The 19,074-nt window shown below is 41.5% G+C and overlaps 1 protein-coding gene across 1 annotated transcript in view; it reads left to right on the plus strand.

The window, feature by feature from the left end:
- The window catches only part of PITPNB (phosphatidylinositol transfer protein beta), a gene marked incomplete in the record, with an annotated part of 520,198 nt that overhangs the window by 374,876 nt on the left and 126,248 nt on the right, over positions 1 to 19,074 (plus strand). The window contains 1 exon segment of the mRNA XM_053702082.1: positions 5,946 to 6,029. Within this exon segment, the coding sequence (XP_053558057.1) occupies positions 5,946 to 6,029 (84 nt within the window).

The raw sequence follows: 19,074 nt of genomic DNA on the forward strand, positions 1-19,074 counted from the left end.
TTGTTGCGGAGGTTTTAGCGACTCTGGATGATTGTGACCCTATTGTAGTTCCAGAGAAATTGTGTAAAATGGACAGATATCTAGAGGTTCCTGTCTACACTGATGTTTTTCCGGTCCCTAAGAGGATTTCGGACATTGTTACTAAGGAGTGGGATAGACCAGTTATTCTGTCGCTCCCCCTCCTACTTTTAAGGAAATGTTTCCCATATCAGACACCATGCAGCATTCGTGGCAGACGGTCCCTAAGGTGGAGGGAGCTATTTCTACCCTGGCTAAGCGTACAAGTATACCTATTGAGGACAGTTGTGCTTTCAAAGATCCTATGGATAAAAAATTAGAGGGTCTCCTAAAGAAAATATTTGTTCATCAGGGTTTTCTTCTGCAACCTATAGCGTGCATTGTTCCTGTAACTACTGCAGCTGCTTTTTGGTTCGAGGCTCTGGAGGAGGCTCTTCAGGTTGAGACCCCATTAGATGATATTCTGGATAGAATTAGGGCTCTCAAACTAGCTAATTCTTTCATTACAGATGCCACTTTTCAACTGGCTAAATTAGCGGCAAAGAATTCAGGTTTTGCCATTTTAGCGCGTAGAGCCTTATGGCTTAAGTCCTGGTCTGCTGATGTGTCATCAAAATCTAAGCTTTTAGCCATCCCTTTCAAAGGTAAGACCCTATTCGGGCCTGAACTGAAAGATATCATTTCAGACATCACTGGAGGAAAAGGCCATGCCCTTCCTCAGGATAAGACAAATAAGATGAGAACCAAACAAAATAATTTTCGTTCCTTTCGAAACTTCAAAGCTGGTCCCTCTACCTCTTCCCCTGCTGCAAAACAAGAGGGGAATTTTGCTCAATCCCAGTCAGTCTGGAGACCTAACCAGACTTGGAACAAGGGTAAACAGGCCAAGAAGCCCGCTGCTGCCACCAAGACAGCATGAAGGGGTAGCCCCCGATCCGGGACCGGATATAGTAGGGGCAGACTTTCTCTCTTTGCTCAGGCTTGGGCAAGAGACGTTCAGGACTCCTGGGCTTTAGAAATCGTAACCCAGGGGTATCTTCTAGATTTCAAAGATTCTCCTCCAAGGGGGAGATTCCATCTTTCTCAATTGTCTGTCAACCAGACAAAAAGAGAGGCGTTCTTACGCTGTGTAGAAGACCTATATACCATGGGAGTGATCCGCCCAGTTCCGAAAACAGAACATGGGCAGGGGTTTTACTCCAATCTGTTTGTGGTTCCCAAAAAGGAGGGAACCTTCAGACCAATTTTAGATCTCAAGATCCTAAACAAATTCCTCAGAGTCCCATCCTTTGAGATGGAGATCATTCAGACTATTTTACCAATGATCCAGGAGGGTCAATATATGACCACCGTGGACTTAAAGGATGCGTATCTACACATCCCTATCCACAAAGATCATCACCAGTTCCTCAGGTTCGCCTTTCTGGACAAGCATTACCAGTTTGTGGCTCTTCCCTTCGGGTTGGCCACAGCTCCCAGAATTTTCACAAAAGTGCTAGGGTCCCTTCTGGCGGTTTTAAGGCCGTGGGGCATTGCATTGGCGCCTTATCTGGACGATATCTTAATTCAGGCGTCAACTTACCAACTAGCCAAGTCTCACACGGACATCGTGTTGGCTTTTCTAAGATCTCACGGGTGGAATGTGAACTTAAAAAGGAGTTCACTTATCCCTCTCACAAGAGTTCCATTCCTGGGAACTCTGATAGATTCAGTGGACATCAACATTTTTCTGACGGAGGTCAGGAAATCAAAGATTTTAACCACCTGCCGTGCTCTTCATTCCATTCCTCGGCCGTCAGTGGCTCAGTGTATGGAGGTAATCGGACTAATGGTAGCGGCAATGGACATAATTCCGTTTGCTCGCTTGCATCTCAGACCACTGCAACTATGCATGCTCAAACAGTGGAATGGGGATTATGCAGATTTATCTCCTCCGATAAATCTGGATCAAGAGACCAGAGACTCTCTTCTTTGGTGGTTGTCACAGGATCATCTGTCCCAGGGAATGTGTTTCCGCAGGCCAGCGTGGGTCATAGTGACGACGGACGCCAGCCTTTTGGGCTGGGGTGCAGTCTGGAATTCCCTGAAAGCACAGGGTTTGTGGACTCAGGAGGAGGCTCTCCTCCCGATAAATATTCTAGAACTGAGAGTGATATTCAACGCGCCTCAGCTGGCTTCGGCCAGATTCATAAGATTCCAGTCGGACAATATCACGACTGTAGCATATATCAATCATCAGGGGGGAACAAAGAGTTCTCTAGCGATGATAGAGGTTACCAAAATAATTTGATGGGCAGAGACTCACTCTTGCCATCTATCAGCAATCTATATCCCAGGAGTGGAGAACTGGGAAGCGGATTTTCTAAGTCGTCAGACTTTTCATCCGGGGGAGTGGGAACTCCATCCGGAGGTGTTTGCACAATTGATTCAGCAATGGGGCACACCAGAATTGGATCTGATGGCGTCTCGTCAGAACGCCAAACTTCCTTGTTACGTGTCCAGATCAAGAGATCCTCGGGCAGTACTGATAGATGCTCTAGCAGTACCCTGGTTGTTCAACCTGGCTTATGTGTTTCCACCATTTCCTCTGCTTCCTCGTTTGATTGCCAGAATCAAACAGGAGAGAGCTTCTGTGATTTTGATAGCACCTGCGTGGCCACGCAGGACTTGGTATGCAGACCTGGTGGACATGTTATCTCTTCCACCATGGTCTCTGCCACTGAGACAGGACCTTCTGATTCCAGGTCCATTCTAGCATCCAAATCTAGTTTCTCTGCGGCTGACTGCCTGGAGATTGAACGCTCGATTTTATCCAAGCGGGGATTCTCTGAGTTTGTCATAGATACCTTGATTCAGGCTCGAAAGCCTGTCACTAGGAAAATTTATCATAAGATATGGCGTAAATATCTTTATTGGTGCGAATCCAAAGGCTACTCATGGAGTAAGATCAGGATTCCTAGGATTTTGTCCTTTCTCCAAGGATTGGAGAAGGGGCTATCAGCTAGTTCCTTGAAGGGACAGATATCTGCTTTATCAATTTTATTGCACAAGCGTCTGGCAGATGTTCCAGACGTTCAGTCGTTCTGTCAGGCTTTAGTTAGAATCAAGCCTGTGTTTAAACATTTTGCTCTGCCATGGAGTTTGAATTTAGTTCTTAAAGTTCTTGAAGGGGTTTCCGTTTGAACCTATGCATTCCATAGATATTAAGCTTCTATCTTGGAAAGTTCTGTTTTTAGTTGCTATCTCTTCGGCTCGAAGAGTTTCTGAACTATCTGCATTGCAATGCGACTCATCTTATCTTGTTTTCCATGCTGATAAGGTGGTTTTGCATACCAAACCTGGATTCCTTCCTAAGGTTGTTACTAATAGGAATATTAATCAGGAAATTGTTGTTCCCTCTCTGTGTCCTAATCCTTCCTCTAAGAAGGCGCGTCTGTTGCACAACTTGGACGTGGTTCGTGCTTTGAAGTTTTACTTGCAAGCGACAAGATTTCCGTCAAACATCTTCTTTGTTTGTGGTCTATTCTGGAAAACGTAGAGGTCAAAAAGCTACGGCTGCCTCTCTTTTTGGCTGAAAAGCATCATCCGTTTGGCATACGAGACTGCTGGACAGCAGCCTCCTGAAAGAATTACAGCTCACTCTACTAGAGCGGTGGCTTCCACATGGGCTTTTAAAAATGATGCTTCTGTTGAACAGATTTGTAAGGCTGCTACTTGGTCTTCGCTTCATACCTTTTCCAAATTTTCCAAATTTGATACTTTTGCTTCTTCGGAGGCTATTTTTAGGAGAAAAGTTCTTCAAGCAGTGGTGCCTTCTGTTTAGCCATCTGTCTTGTCCCTCCCGTTCATCTGTTTCCTGTAGCTTTGGTATTGTATCCCACAAGTAAAGGATGAATCTGTGGACTCGTCGTACCTTATAGAAGAAAAGTAAATTTATGCTTACCTGATAAATTAATTTCTTCTATGGTACGACGAGTCCACGGCCCGCCCTGTCATTTTAAGACAAATTATATTTTTTTATTTTAAACTTCAGTCACCTCTGCACCTTTTAGTTTCTCCTTTTTCTTCTTGTACCTTCGTTCGAATGACTGGGGGGTGGAGCTAAGGGAGGAGCTATATAGACAGCTCTGCTGTGGTGCTCTTTGCCACTTCCTGTTAGCAGGAGGATAATATCCCACAAGTAAAGATTGAATCCGTGGACTCGTCGTACCATAGAAGAAATTAATTTAATTTATCAGGTAAGCATAAATTTACTTTTTATAAAGGAGTATCTAATGAGAAAGGCTTTCTTTATTTTCTTCTTGCTCTTTTGTTTAGAAGTATTAAAGCCCACCCCTGCTGCCCCTCTGTCTAGTCTTCTTATTACACTTATAAAAAAAAAAGTAAAGAACAATTGTGCTCCAATGAGACTTCTAGTGGTCGGGTCAGTAACAACTTTGTGGCCGATTGTTGACTTTTTTGATATTTGTGCTACAACTTAAACTTTCAAAGCTTTTTCTGATCGTTTTCTGTTGCCTGTGTGTTCCTTAGCCCTTCATTTCAACTGATTTCATAGTAGATATGCCTCTTTTTTCCATGGCATGGATATCATTTTAGTCTTCTTTCATAAGATGGCTCATTTCATCACAAGCAGTGATGATATATGCCACTTAAAACAGCATTATTATTTATGGAGTACTATAGAACATTATCTCTAATCATAGTCCATAATTTACAGCAACTCTCTGGTGAATCTTACTATATATAAATTTAAAAATATTCTTCCTTCTGCATTCAACCTGTGTCTTCAACATAGCTTTAAGACAGTTGGGGATCTCTTCTACCTTTGACGGAATTTGCTTGTGTTAATACTAAGTACTTTTTCATTTTTATCAATTACGTTTTTATCTATCCACTGTCCTCTTCTCTACAATCACCTTTCGTCAAGTTATCACCTATATAAAGTCCATATTCTTCAACTTCAGTCTTGCTCAAAAAGAGCATAGCACTCTTCTCAAGCCTAATACAAGTCTTTTATCGCTTATGTGCTCCTTTCATTTTTTAAAACTTGGGATAAGGTTTAGCTGTCAGCAATAAATGTTGAGCACTCTTATTAGGCTTAGTAGCTAGCTGTCAAATTTATTATGTACAAATGAATGTCTGATTAATTCTGGTACTTTAAAGGGACACTGAACCCAATTTTTTTCTTTCGATGTCATTTTAAGCAACTTTCTAATTTACTCCTATTATCAATTTTTCTTCGTTCTCCTGCTATCTTTATTTGAAAAAGAAGGCATCTAAGCTTTTTTTTGGGTTCAGGACTCTGGACAGCACTTTTTTATTGGTGGATGAATTTATCCACCAATCAGCAAGAACAACCGAGGTTGTAAACCAAAAATGGGCAGGCATCTAAACTTACATTCTTGCATTTCAAATAAAGATACCAAGAGAATTAAGAAAATTTGATAATAGGAGTAAATTAGAAAGTTGCTTAAAATGTCATGCTCTATCTGAACCACGAAAGAAAAAATTTTGTTTCAGTGTCCCTTTAAATCCATAGTTGTCTTTCTTTTTCATCCTACTTGTTATTCATGTCTCACTGCTTAAATCATGTATTGTATCTCATCTTGAGTAGAAAGAGTAAGGACATGATGAATAATCATGGGAGCTGTTGTTCAAAGTGTATGTTCTTGCATTTGATAGGACATTTCATTAAATACACAGCTATTGTCCTGTCACTTCTTTACATAAAGGGTATTACATATTTTTATATAAATTAACAATTTCTGTTGTGTGGATAATGATAGAAGGGAAATATGTTTACATTTATAAGAATAGTGGAATAATAGAGTAACTTGGGTTTCTATTTCTTATCTGCTCTCAAAATAATCTGTTTTATTTTTTGTATGTTGTATAAAGTATTTTAAATGTGTTATTTAAAATCTTAGGTCCATTGCCTCGATCCCAATATTTGGAAGACGGTTGAAGTAGTTGACATTGATATCGCTGATAGAAGCCAAGTAGAGCCAGCGGTGAGTTTTAGGTATTTAATACTGAGAAGCTTATTTGGTATGCATAAATCTAAATACTCTTATATTCAGGTAAACTTGGTCCGAACTGGAACAATATAGTTGATGGTAACAATTACTGGTGATAGAAGCCACCATTTCAATTCTGCATTCCTATGTATTTTGGCGTATTTATCTGTAAGAGTGCTTCACTTATAAAATTGTAGCATTGATATTTTAGTTTAGTAACCTTAATGGTTTTGCCTATGTGGATAGTGTGTTTGCATTGAAATGTACTTACCATCCAAAGACTCACCTGTTTTTCTCTTTCTACAAACCTTATTTTCTCTTGTTAAGTGTGTTCAGTCCACGGGTCATCCATTACTTATGGGATATATTCTCCTTCCCAACAGGAAGTTGCAAGAGGATCACCCAAGCAGAGCTGCTATATAGCTCCTCCCCTCACATGTCATATCCAGTCATTCTCTTGCAACCCTCAACAAAGAAGGAGGTCGCGAGAGGAGCTGGAGTTTTTACTTAACTATTCTTCAATCAAAAGTTTGTTATTTTAAATGGCACCGGAGTGTGCTGTTTTTCTATCTCAGGCAGTATTTGGAAGAAGAAACTGCCTGCGTTTTTTTTTCTATGATCTTAGCAGGCGTAACTAAGATCCACTGGCTGTTCTCGACATTCTGAGGAGTGGGGTAACTTCAGAAACTGGGAATAGCATGCGGGGTCCTCCGCAAATGAGGTATGTGCAGTACATTATTTTCTGGGAATGGAATTGACTAAGAAAATACTGCTGTTACCGTATGATGTAAGTACAGCCTTAAATGCAGTAGTGGCAACTGGTATCAGGCTGATAAATGTATGCGCAGTCAAGTTATTTTCTAGGGACTAGAATTTGACTGAGAAAATACTGTTAAAACTGAAATAATACTTAAGCCTTATCTGCAGTGGTAGCGACTGGTAGCAGGCTTAGTGATAACTTTGCATGACATTGGAAAATTTTGTTTTTTAATAAAACGTTTACTGGCATGTTATTCGTTTTTGTGAGGTACTTTGGTGATAAATCTCTTTGGGCATGATTTTTTCCACATGGCTAACATATATTTTCTGCATGGAAACCGTTATATCAGGGCTCCCACTGTTGTAATAGGAGTGGGAGGGACCTTGTTTTAGCGCCTTGTTGCGCAGTTAAAATTCTAGCACAGTCTTCCTGCTTCTTCCTCCTTGATCCAGGACGTCTCTAGAGAGCTCAGGGGTCTGCAAAATTCATTTTTGAGGGAGGTAATCAGTCACAGCAGATCTGTGACAGTGTGTTTGACTGTGATTAAAAGCGTTAAATCTTAATTGATATCCGTTTTATCCGTTTTGGGTATTGAGGGGTTAATCATCCTTTTGCTAATGGGTGCAATCCTTTGCTAATAATACACTTCTTGTTAAGAATTGTTTAATTATATCTGTATTTTGAAGCGCTGCAGCGTTTTTTATATTGCTTGTAAACTTATTGAAAGTGATTTCCAAGCTTGCTAGTTTCATTGCTAAGTCTGTTTAAACATGTCTGATTCAGAGGAAGCTGTTTGTTCATCATGTTCAAAAGCCAATGTGGAGCCCAATAGAACGATGTGTACCAATTGTATTGATATTGCTTTGAATAAAAGTCAATCTGTACCGATAGAGAAAATATCACCAGACAACGAGGGGGAAGTTATGCCGCCTAACTCTCCTCACGTGTCAGTACCTGCGTCTCCCGCTCGGGAGATGCGTAAGATTGAAACGCCAAGTACATCTAGGCCCTAACAAATCACTTTACATGATATGGCTAATGTTATGAAAGAAGTATTATATAATATGCCCGAATTAAGGGGCAAGCGCGATAGCTCTGGGTTAAGGACAGAGCGCGCTGATGACACGAGAGCCATGTCTGATACTGCGTCACAATTTGCAGAACATGAGGACGGCGAGCTTCATTCTGTCGGTGACGGTTCTGATCCGGGGAGACCGGATTCAGAAATTTCAAATTTTAAATTTAAGCTTGAGAACCTCCGTGTGTTACTTGGGGAGGTATTAGCGGCTCTGAATGATTGCGACACGGTGGCAATTCCAGAGAAAATGTGTAGGTTGGATAGATACTATGCGGTACCGGTGTGTACTGACGTCTTTCCTATACCAAAAAGACTTACAGAAATTATTAGTAAGGAGTGGGATAGACCCGGTGTGCCTTTTTCCCCTCCCCCGATATTTAGAAAAATGTTTCCTATAGACGCCACCACACGAGACTTATGGCAGACGGTCCCTAAGGTGGAGGGAGCAGTTTCTACTTTAGCCAAACGTACCACTATCCCGGTGGAGGATAGCTGTGCTTTCTCAGATCCAATGGATAAAAAATTAGAGGGTTATCTTAAGAAAATGTTTGTTCAACAGGGTTTTATATTGCAGCCTCTTGCATGCATTGCGCCTGTCACGGCTGCAGCAGCATTCTGGTTTGAGTCTCTGGAAGAGGCGATTCGCACAGCGCCATTGGATGAGGCTTTGAGCAAAGTTAGAACCCTTAAGCAAGCTAATGCATTTGTTTCAGATGCCGTAGTACATCTAAACAAACTTACGGCTAAAAATTCCGGATTCGCCATACAGGCGCACAGAGCGCTCTGGCTTAAATCCTGGTCAGCGGATGTAACTTCCAAATCTAAGCTACTTAACATAACTTTCAAAGGGCAGACCTTTATTCGGGCCTGGCTTGAAGGAAATTATTGCTGACATTACGGGAGGTAAGGGCCACGCCCTTCCTCAGGACAGGGCCAAACCAAAGGCCAAACAGTCTAATTTTCGTGCCTTTCGTAACTTCAAGGCAGGAGCAGCATCAACTTCCTCCGCTCCAAAACAGGAAGGAACTACTGCTCGTTACAGACAGGGTTGGAAAGGCAACCAGTCATGGAACAAGGGCAAGCAGGCCAGAAAGCCTACTCCCGCCCCTAAGACAGCATGAAGACAGGGCCCCCTATCCGGAGACGGATTTAGTGGGGGGCAGACTTTCTCTCTTCGCCCAGGCTTGGGCAAGAGATGTGCAGGATCCCTGGACGTTGAAGATTATATCTCAGGGATACCTTCTGGATTTCAAAACCTCTCCTCCACAAGGGAGGTTCCATCTATCGAGGTTATCAACGAACCTAGTAAAGAGAGAGGCATTTCTACAATGTGTACAAGACCTCTTAATCATGGGAGTGATCCACTCAGTTCCGCGATCGGAACAGGGACAAGGATTTTACTCAAATCTATTTGTGGTTCCCAAAAAAGAGGGAACCTTCAGACCAATCTTGGACTTAAAGATCTTAAACAAATTCCTAAGGGTACCATCGTTCAAGATGGAAACCATTCGAACCATCCTACCCATGATCCAAGAGGGTCAATATATGACCACAGTGGACTTAAAGGATGCTTACCTTCACATACCGATTCACAAAGATCATTATCGGTACCTAAGGTTTGCCTTTCTAGACAGGCATTACCAGTTTGTGGCTCTTCCCTTCGGGTTAGCCACGGCCCCGAGAATTTTTACGAAGGTTCTGGGCTCACTTCTGGCGGTACTAAGACCACGAGGCATAGCGGTGGCTCCGTACCTAGACGACATTCTGATACAAGCGTCAAGTTTTCAGAATGCAAAGTCTCATACAGAGATAGTTCTAGCATTTCTGAGGTCGCATGGGTGGAAAGTGAACGTGGAAAAGAGTTCTCTGTTACCACTCATAAGGGTTCCTTTTCTAGGGGCTCCTAGATTCTGTAGAGATGAAGATTTACCTGACGGAGTCCAGGTTATCAAAGCTTCTCAATGCTTGCCGTGTCCTTCATTCCATTCCAAGCCCATCAGTAGCTCAGTGCATGGAGGTAATCGGCTTAATGGTCGCAGCAATGGACATAGTGCCATTTGCGCGCCTGCATCTCAGACCGCTGCAACTATGCATGCTCAGTCAATGGAACAGGGATTACTCAGATCTGTCCCCTTTGCTAAATCTGGACCAGGAGATTAGAGATTCTCTTCTCTGGTGGTTGTCACCGGTTCATCTGTCCAAAGGAATGACCTTTCGCAGACCAGATTGGATGATTGTAACAACGGATGCCAGCCTCCTAGGCTGGGGAGCAGTCTGGAATTCCCTGAAGGCTCAGGGATCGTGGACTCAGGAGGAGAAAATCCTTCCAATAAACATTCTAGAATTAAGAGCAATATTCAATGCTCTTCTAGCTTGGCCTCGGTTAGCAAAACTGAGGTTCATCAGATTTCAGTCGGACAATATCACGACTGTGGCTTACATCAATCATCAAGGGGGAACCAGGAGTTCCCTAGCGATGTTGGAAGTCTCGAAGATAATTCGCTGGGCAGAGTCTCACTCTTGCCACCTGTCAGCGATTTACATCCCAGGCGTGGAGAACTGGGAGGCGGATTTCCTAAGTCGCCAGACTTTTCATCTGGGAGAGTGGGAACTTCACCCGGAGGTATTTGCTCAACTGATTCGTCGTTGGGGCAAACCGGATCTGGATCTCATGGCATCTCGCCAGAACGCGAAGCTTCCTTGTTACGGATCCAGGTCCAGGGACCCGGGAGCGGTGCTAGTAGATGCATTAGCAGCCCCTTGGGTTTTCAACATAGCTTATGTGTTTCCACCATTTCCGTTGCTACCTCGACTGATTGCCAGGATCAAACAGGAGAGGGCAGCGGTAATCCTGATAGCGCCTGCGTGGCCACGCAGGACCTGGTATGCAGACCTAGTGGACATGTCGTCCTGTCCACCATAGTCTCTACCTCTGAGGCAGGACCTTCTGATTCAAGGTCCTTTCAACCATCCAAACCTAATTTCTCTGAGGCTGACTGCCTGGAAATTGAACGCTTGATTCTATCAAAGCGTGGGTTTTCGGATTCGGTTATTGATACATTAATACAGGCTCGGAAACCTGTGACCAGAAAAATTTACCATAAGATATGGCGTAAATATTTATATTGGTGCGAATCCAAGAGTTGCTCATGGAGTAAGGTTAGGATTCCTAGGATATTGGCTTTTCTACAAGAGGGTTTAGAAAAGGGTTTATCCGCTAGTTCGCTAAAGGGACAGATTTCCGCTCTGTCTATTCTTTTACACAAACGTCTGGCAGAGAATCCAGACGTCCAGGCTTTGGCTAGAATTAAACCTGTGTTTAAAGCTGTTGCTCCTCCGTGGAGCTTAAACTTGGTTCTTAAAGTTCTTCAGGGTGTTCCGTTTGAACCCCTTCATTCCATTGATATTAAGCTTTTATCTTGGAAAGTTTTGTTTTTGATGGCTATTTCCTCGGCTCGAAGAGTCTCTGAGTTATCTGCCTTACATTGTGATTCTCCTTATCTGATCTTTCATTCAGACAAGGTAGTGCTGCGTACTAAACCTGGGTTTTTACCTATGGTTGTTTCTAACAGGAATATCAATCAAGAGATTGTTGTTCCATCATTATGTCCTAATCCTTCTTCAAAGAAGGAACGTCTTTTGCATAATCTAGACGTGGTCCGTGCTCTGAAGTTCTACTTACAGGCAACTAAAGATTTTAGACAAACTTCTTCTCTGTTTGTCGTTTACTCTGGACAGAAGAGAGGTCAAAGGGCTTCGGCTACCTCTCTCACTTTTTGGCTTCGTAGCATAATACGTTTAGCCTATGAGACTGCTGGACAGCAGCCTCCTGAAAGAATTACAGCTCATTCCACTAGAGCTGTGGCTTCCACCTGGGCCTTTAAGAATGAGGCCTCTGTTGAACAGATTTGCAAGGCTGCAACTTGGTCTTCACTTCATACTTTTTCCAAATTTTACAAATTTGACACTTTCGCTTCTTCGGAGGCTGGTTTTGGGAGAAAGGTTCTTCAGGCAGTGGTTCCTTCTGTTTAATGTTCCTGCCTTGTCCCTCCCATCATCCGTGTACTTAGCTTTGGTATTGGTATCCCATAAGTAATGGATGACCCGTGGACTGAACACACTTAATAAGAGAAAACATAATTTATGCTTACCTGATAAATTTATTTCTCTTGTAGTGTGTTCAGTCCACGGCCCGCCCTGTCTTTTTAAGGCAGGTTCTAAATTTTAAAATTATAACTCCAGTCACCACTGCACCTTATAGTTTCTCCTTTCTCGTCTTGTTTCGGTCGAATGACTGGATATGACATGTGAGGGGAGGAGCTATATAGCAGCTCTGCTTGTGTGATCCTCTTGCAACTTCCTGTTGGGAAGGAGAATATATCCCATAAGTAATGGATGACCCGTGGACTGAACACACTACAAGAGAAATAAATTTATCAGGTAAGCATAAATTATGTTTCTCAAGTAATGGTCATGGAGTATAAAAACATAAATAAAAAATGCATTTAGTACCTTGTTTTTAAGACTTATTTCTGCAACCTTGGGAGGGGGGTGTTGAGGACTTTTATCCATCAGTATTAGTATGATTTCTCTGTTTGGGCTGTTTTTTCATGCTTGCCACAGATTAGACAGCTCAAAATATCTAACCTAGCATTAAATTTGATCGATCACAGCAAAATTAGAGACATAGTGCAAACATTTCCTGCTATAATTAGATAAAGCATGATATTTTAGGACTAAATACCCTGCAATTTTCTTTTTAAAGGGACAGTTTAGACAAAATTAAACCTTCATGATTCAGATAGGGTAAGCCCTTGATGGCAGTCTCTTATGTGAATGCATTTGATAGTTTTTCACAGCTAGAGGGTGTTATTTCATGTGTGCCATATACATAACATTGTGCTCACGACCGTGAAGTTACCTAGGAGTCAGCACTGATTGGCTAAAATGCAAGTCTGTCAAAAGAACTGAAATTAGGGGGCTGTCGGCAGAGGATTAGATACAAGGTAATCACACAGGTAAAAATGATAATAATATAACAGTGTTGGTTATGCAAAACTGGGGAATGGGTAATAAAGGGATTATCTATCTTTTTAAACAATAAAAATTCTGGAGTTGACTGTCCCTTTAATTCCTGTAAATGGTGCAGAGAACTGCTAGTCTCAAGTGGACACAGCAGGTGAGCTAGTTGACATCAGTGGTCACTTGACCCATCTACACAACTGCTGATGAGCTCACTACCTGTGTCTGCCCAGTACCAGTAGTTCTCTTTGGCTCCCAAGCTATACTTTACTATGGCCTAGTTTCCATTGCTGCTGTAAACTGTTGGTAACTTAAAACATCTCCATAGACTTTAATGGAGATACTTTTGTTGTTACCACCAGTTTACGCAGTTTACAACAGTAATGGAATTAGGTCTGTGCGTTTGACCCCTTTGCAGGGGTTAAACAGAGACTTGTAGGGTCTGCACTAGTACTAAAGTAACACTTTCTTATGAATTACAACATGTAGTTTTTCATTCGTAAAATGATGATGGTCCACAGCCCTCCATAACATATGGGATATATTTACCGCCGCAAGGAGTAGCTTTTAAAACCCTTCCGCCTCCCTTCTCTCTCTAAGTTTTGTTCTTGGCCTCGTAGGAGATGGTTGAGAATAGATGGTCGTTCCAGCTACTTGCTTATGGATTATAAGTTCGGAGCTCAGACCTATGTGAGACCCAGAGTCCCTGAGGAGTATAATTTACAAAGAAGAAAGAACAGACTCTTCGCAGCAGCTAAATGATACAGTAATACCCTATTATATGCACAGCATTTCCCTAATGGGACTTCAGCCATAACTACCCCCAGGTTTTGCCTCCCTAGCCTCCTCCTGAGGGACTCCAGTATTTCCTTCTGCAATCCTCTGCGGTACTCAATACCTGCACTGGATGGATTCTCTACTGGATACTGCTGCAGCTGCATTAACATTGACATGCCTGGTAAGTCAGTGGAGGGGTGCAGCGTTAGGTAAGTGCCTCTACGCAGCACAGACACAGCCCAGAGGCTATTTGTAGATATTTTGACACGGGTATAGCATAGCCAGGGGACTTAACCTGCTTCCCTCATGACTCCTCCCCAATTGTTTCTCCATACCAAGTTCCTAACAGTTCTTCTAGCATTGGGGACATTATTAGGGAAGACTCTGACCCTTTTTATCCCTCTAGCAGCTTTAGAGATTTTTATTTTAGCACTTGTGTATGGCCCTTTAAGAGAACCTGGCAATAGCTTAGTGCATGCGGTTCAGTAGTGCAAGTTCCGGTTAGACTGGGGAACACATTTTGAAAGGGTTTATATGTTATTATGCTTGGTGCACTATATTTTATTCACAAACAGCCAAAAGTGTTTTTTTCATTATACAAAGACACTGGATTTACTTTTGGCGGTAACTCCGCCCCCTCTGTGTTCTCGGCCTTTTTTCTTTCAATCTGGAGCCTCTGTGACTATATTTCAGCTACAATAGGGGCCTACTTCTAAACAGATTCTAATCTTATTTTCAGTGCTTGCCAATTCCAGGAAAGGGGTTAGAACCCATACAGGAGCTGCCAGGGGGTACTTATGAGCATCCTATTATTTCTGGGGGCTATAAAACTGATTACATTGGTAGATTGTGTAAATGTCTGAGGGAGTATTTTATAGTATAGAGGGCTCTCTACCAGGTTTTTTCTGTACAGTTTATTATATAAGGTGTCATTGTATACTGTTTATATAAGTGGAAACATGGAACAAAATATTTCTGCCCCCACTGATATTTCCATAGAGGAGTCGGTTACAGATATCCCTCTAAATACATATTTTACAAAGATATTCCAGTATGACAGGATTGTATACTTCAAATTTTGCATATTTACCAGCCACACCAGTCTACTGTTGAGAGGGAATTCTCCCTGTACTTGACACTCATGAGAAAAAGTACTGTTTTTACTCCTGAAGCTAAATATAAAATATACAAAATAGTGACTGTTTAATGGCTATCCCCAAACTAAGTAAGTGTATGTTTAAAACCGGTGTTTTAACTCGTCTGAGGTAAATGTGCAAAATATTTCTTGTGCTAATAACCTAAGGTTCAGTATGAATAATTTCCTCTATAAAGTTTTATTTTATAAGGACCTAAGGCAGCTGTACAAAATAGAACATTCTTGTGTGATCTGCAGTGTACCCAATTTTTTTATAATATGTGCAGTTATATATTGTACTAAACATAATAAAATATGGTGTCTTTACCTTATTAAACTATCTGCGCTATTAATACTTATTTATAAGTCAGTTAAGCAATGTGCTCCCATCATGCCAGGGGATGTAAACAGTTTTCTTTCTAATGACACGGTGAGTCCACGGATCATCATCAATTACTGTTGGGAATATCACTCCTGGCCAGCAGGAGGAGGCAAAGAGTACCACAACAAAGCTGTTAAGTATCACTTCCCTTCCCACAACCCCCAGTGATTCTCTTTGCCTCTAGTGCAAGGAAGAGGTGAAGTAATTAGGTATCTTGATTATGATTCTTCTATCAAGATTTTTTTATTTTGAAGTCTGGGCAATATTGCTCTGGCCTTCCATCACAATTTGGGTCTAGCTGTACTTTACGTTAAGCTACCACAGCCCTGCTGAAGAGACTTAAAGCAGTTAGGAACTTGTAAAGTGGGCTTTGCTGTGTTTTCCTAACATGTTGCTGCCCTGGTATAGAAAGCCTAAGTAAGTTTACTCTGTCTTTTCTTTTTATACAGGTCTCTGTGAGGAGCGGCATCCTCTCATATTTTGTGAGTCGTCTGACTGCCGGACGGCTAGAATGCAGGTAAGTGCCTTTTTGTTCTTCTGGGGCTAGAAGACTGGCACTGAAAGGGTTAAGACCCTCTGCTTTTATATGGGACATATCCTTATGGATGTTTAGGCAGTATGCAGGCACATAATCATGAGATTTGGAAGTCATAGAGAGGAAGGGGTTATCCTACTTGGGGCTCAGTTTTAATTTTTAGTTTCTTCATATTCGCAGCATTCCCTTTTTTAATGACTGAGTGGTCTAAAATATGACTAGGTCAGGGAGGAACGTGTGCGCCACTTTTTCAGGTCTGCATAGCTATGATGGTGGCTTTAAGACAAGCCTCATTGTGTTCTTTTATACGAGTTGTTTGCTGGCAGAGGTGCGCAACTTTCATTGAGTTTGGGGTAATCTTAGGAGCGGAGCGATGCTCTATGTTACTTTTATACCTGTGACATATAACTGTGACATGCAATAAGAGTGTTCAGGGTTCCTATGCGGCAAGATGAAGCGCAAGGTTTTCGTGCTTCATCTACATGCCGTCTTGGTGTCGCCGCCTCCTTCCTTTACTGTATGGGGAAGCGCCATCTTTGACTGCAATATCAGTTGCAATAACCCCGTCTCGTTCTCTGTCTGAGACTGTCGTGTCAAGGAAGAGGATAGTCCTGTGAGATAGAGTATCGTGGTTTTATTAAATCAGGCACTACCTCTGTACTTATACTATCGTGAGATCCTTTGTAGGTCTTAGACTTATTTTTTCGGAGTCTTACTGCTATATAAGAATTTTTGTGGTCATGTTTTATTTCCACCTTATAAAGGATAGATTCCCGTGTAAATAAACTTCCAATGTCGAAATGCCAATATACATGGAGTGGGATTGGACAGTAGAGAGATTTACTATATAGTATTGATGTGAATCCAAGGGCTACTCTTGGAGTAGAGTTAGGATTCCTAGAATTTAGTTTTTTCTCCAGGAGGGTCTGGAGAAAGGTTTGTCAGCAAATACTCTGAAGGTTTTCTGCCTTGTCTATTGTGTTAAGCGTCTGGCAGATGTGTCAGACGTGCAATCCTTTTGTCAGGCCTTCGTCAAATTCAGGCCTGTGTTTAAATCTGTTACTCCTCCTGGAGTCTTAATCTTGTTTTTAGAGTTTTTCAGCAGGCTCCGTTTGAGCCTATGCGTTCCTTAGGTATTAAGATGTTATCTTGGAAGGTTTAGTTTTTGTTGCCATTTCTTCTGCTCGGAGAGTCTCTGAACTATCGGCGTTACAGTATAATCCCCTTACCTTATCTTTCATTCGGATAAGGTGGTTCTGCTTTCTAAGTTAGTTTTCCTTTGTGTCCTAATCCTTCCTCTCATAAGGAGCGTTTGCACAACTTAGATGTGGTTCGTGCGCTGTAATTCTACTTGCAGGAGACTAAGGATTTTCGCCAGTCTCCTGTTTCTCTTTAAAAAACGCAAGGGCCAGAAAGCTATGACTACTTCCCTTCTTTCTGGCTGAAAAGTATAATTCACTTAGCATATAAAACTGCAGGACAGCAGCTTCCTGAGAGAATCACGGCTCATTCCACGAGGGCTGTTTCTTCTTCCTGGGCCTTCAAAAATGAAGCTTCTTTGGAACAGTTTTGCAAGGCTGCAACTTGGTCCTCTCTACATACTTTTTCAAACTTTTATAAATTTGCTACTATTGCCTCGGCTGAGGCCTCTTTTGGGAGAAAGGTTTTTTTTTTTTTTGTTAGTTTTTTCAAACAGTGGTGCCTTCTGTTTAGGTTCCCTGTCTTGTCCCTCCCTTATCATCTGTGTCCTCTAGCTAGGGTATTGATTCCCAACAGTAATTGATGATGATCTGTGGACTCACTGAGCCATTAGAAAGAAAATTAAATTTATGCTTACCTGATAAATGTCTTTTTTTCTTGACACGGTGAGTCTTGTATTTTCAGACGGGTTTTTGTTGTATATACCTCAGGCACCTCTGCACCTTGTGTTGCTTCTTTTCTCTCCTTTTTCCTTTGGTCGAATGACTGGGGGTTGTGGAAAGGGAAGTGATACTCAACAGCTTCGTTGTAGTGCTCTTTGCCTCCTCCTGCTGGCCAGGAGTGATATCCCCAACAGTAATTGATGATGAATGTACTTGAATAGCACTCAACAGCACAGGGTCAAATACTTGCTAATAATACCATAGGTAAAGAAGCCCTAAGAAAGGCGGATTTTAAAACTTAACTTTTAATATACATGTTAAAATAAATGTGAAAATTAAAAAGTTATTAGGTAATAATACTCAATAATAAACCAGCTGATTACACATTGGGTCCATATTTATGTTGAGCTTATAAGTGGGGTATAACTAATATAAGTCAAGATATTTAATTGAAATAACATTAATAAACCCACAGAGCTATGCATTAGATTGTTTCCAAACCCACAAGAGAAACAACAGGCATCAGCCATTACCTAATAAGAACTCGGGCTTCTCTAATTGTCCACATTCACTATTAAGTGGCACTGTACTACCAGAACAGTATTAAAGACATTGAAGATTCTAATTCTCCTACAACTGGGGCAATAGTCCTGGACCCCACTATAAAGGTGTATTAAATTTTAAATCCTAGCGGGTTAACAGACAAGAGAGAACCACGCTATATATTACAGTGGTATTACCCAAGATCTAGTGACACCTTGAATATCTGAGGTTATTTAAAACCTAGGCACACACCAGGTGGCCCTCCTTCCCCACAGGAATCTCATAGTGGAATTTATACCACATCTATAATACTGTAGCAATACATCATTATTAATACCTTCCATTCACAAGTGAAAATTTGTTCTGGAACCTATAATAATAGTGTAAATATGTTTTAAAATCCTACAATAGTGGGAAGACATCCTGGGGTGAACCACGCAGGATAATATATAACCATTATTTATGATTTATTGATACCCAGAGAGTTTCTGGGGATACTCCTAACCCAGGTACACAATAAGTGATTATTATCACTCACACGCATCTCCTAGAGGAAATTGTACCACATAAACAATACAGTGGTATCATACTAGTATAGATACCCCCTTTTCACATACTGAGCAATAATAGGGACAACTATACCTCGAATGTGACACATGTCCAAAATAACCAGATTGATACATTAGGTGTGTTTAGCACCTATATTATTTATGGTATATCCTCGGGAGACCATACCGGGGTTTTTACAATAGATATACTTTGATCCCGGAGGAATAACTCTCCCTCTGGGCCGCATTTTTTCACTACCACACTGTCTGTGACTTTTTAATTTTCACATATTTATTTTAACATGTATATTAAAAGTTAAGTTTTAAAATCCGCCTTTCTTAGGGCTTCTTTACCTATGGTATTATTAGCAAGTATTTGACCCTGTGCTGTTGAGTG

Source organism: Bombina bombina, chromosome 2 (genome assembly GCF_027579735.1).
Source record: "Bombina bombina isolate aBomBom1 chromosome 2, aBomBom1.pri, whole genome shotgun sequence".
Taxonomy (NCBI): domain Eukaryota; kingdom Metazoa; phylum Chordata; class Amphibia; order Anura; family Bombinatoridae; genus Bombina; species Bombina bombina.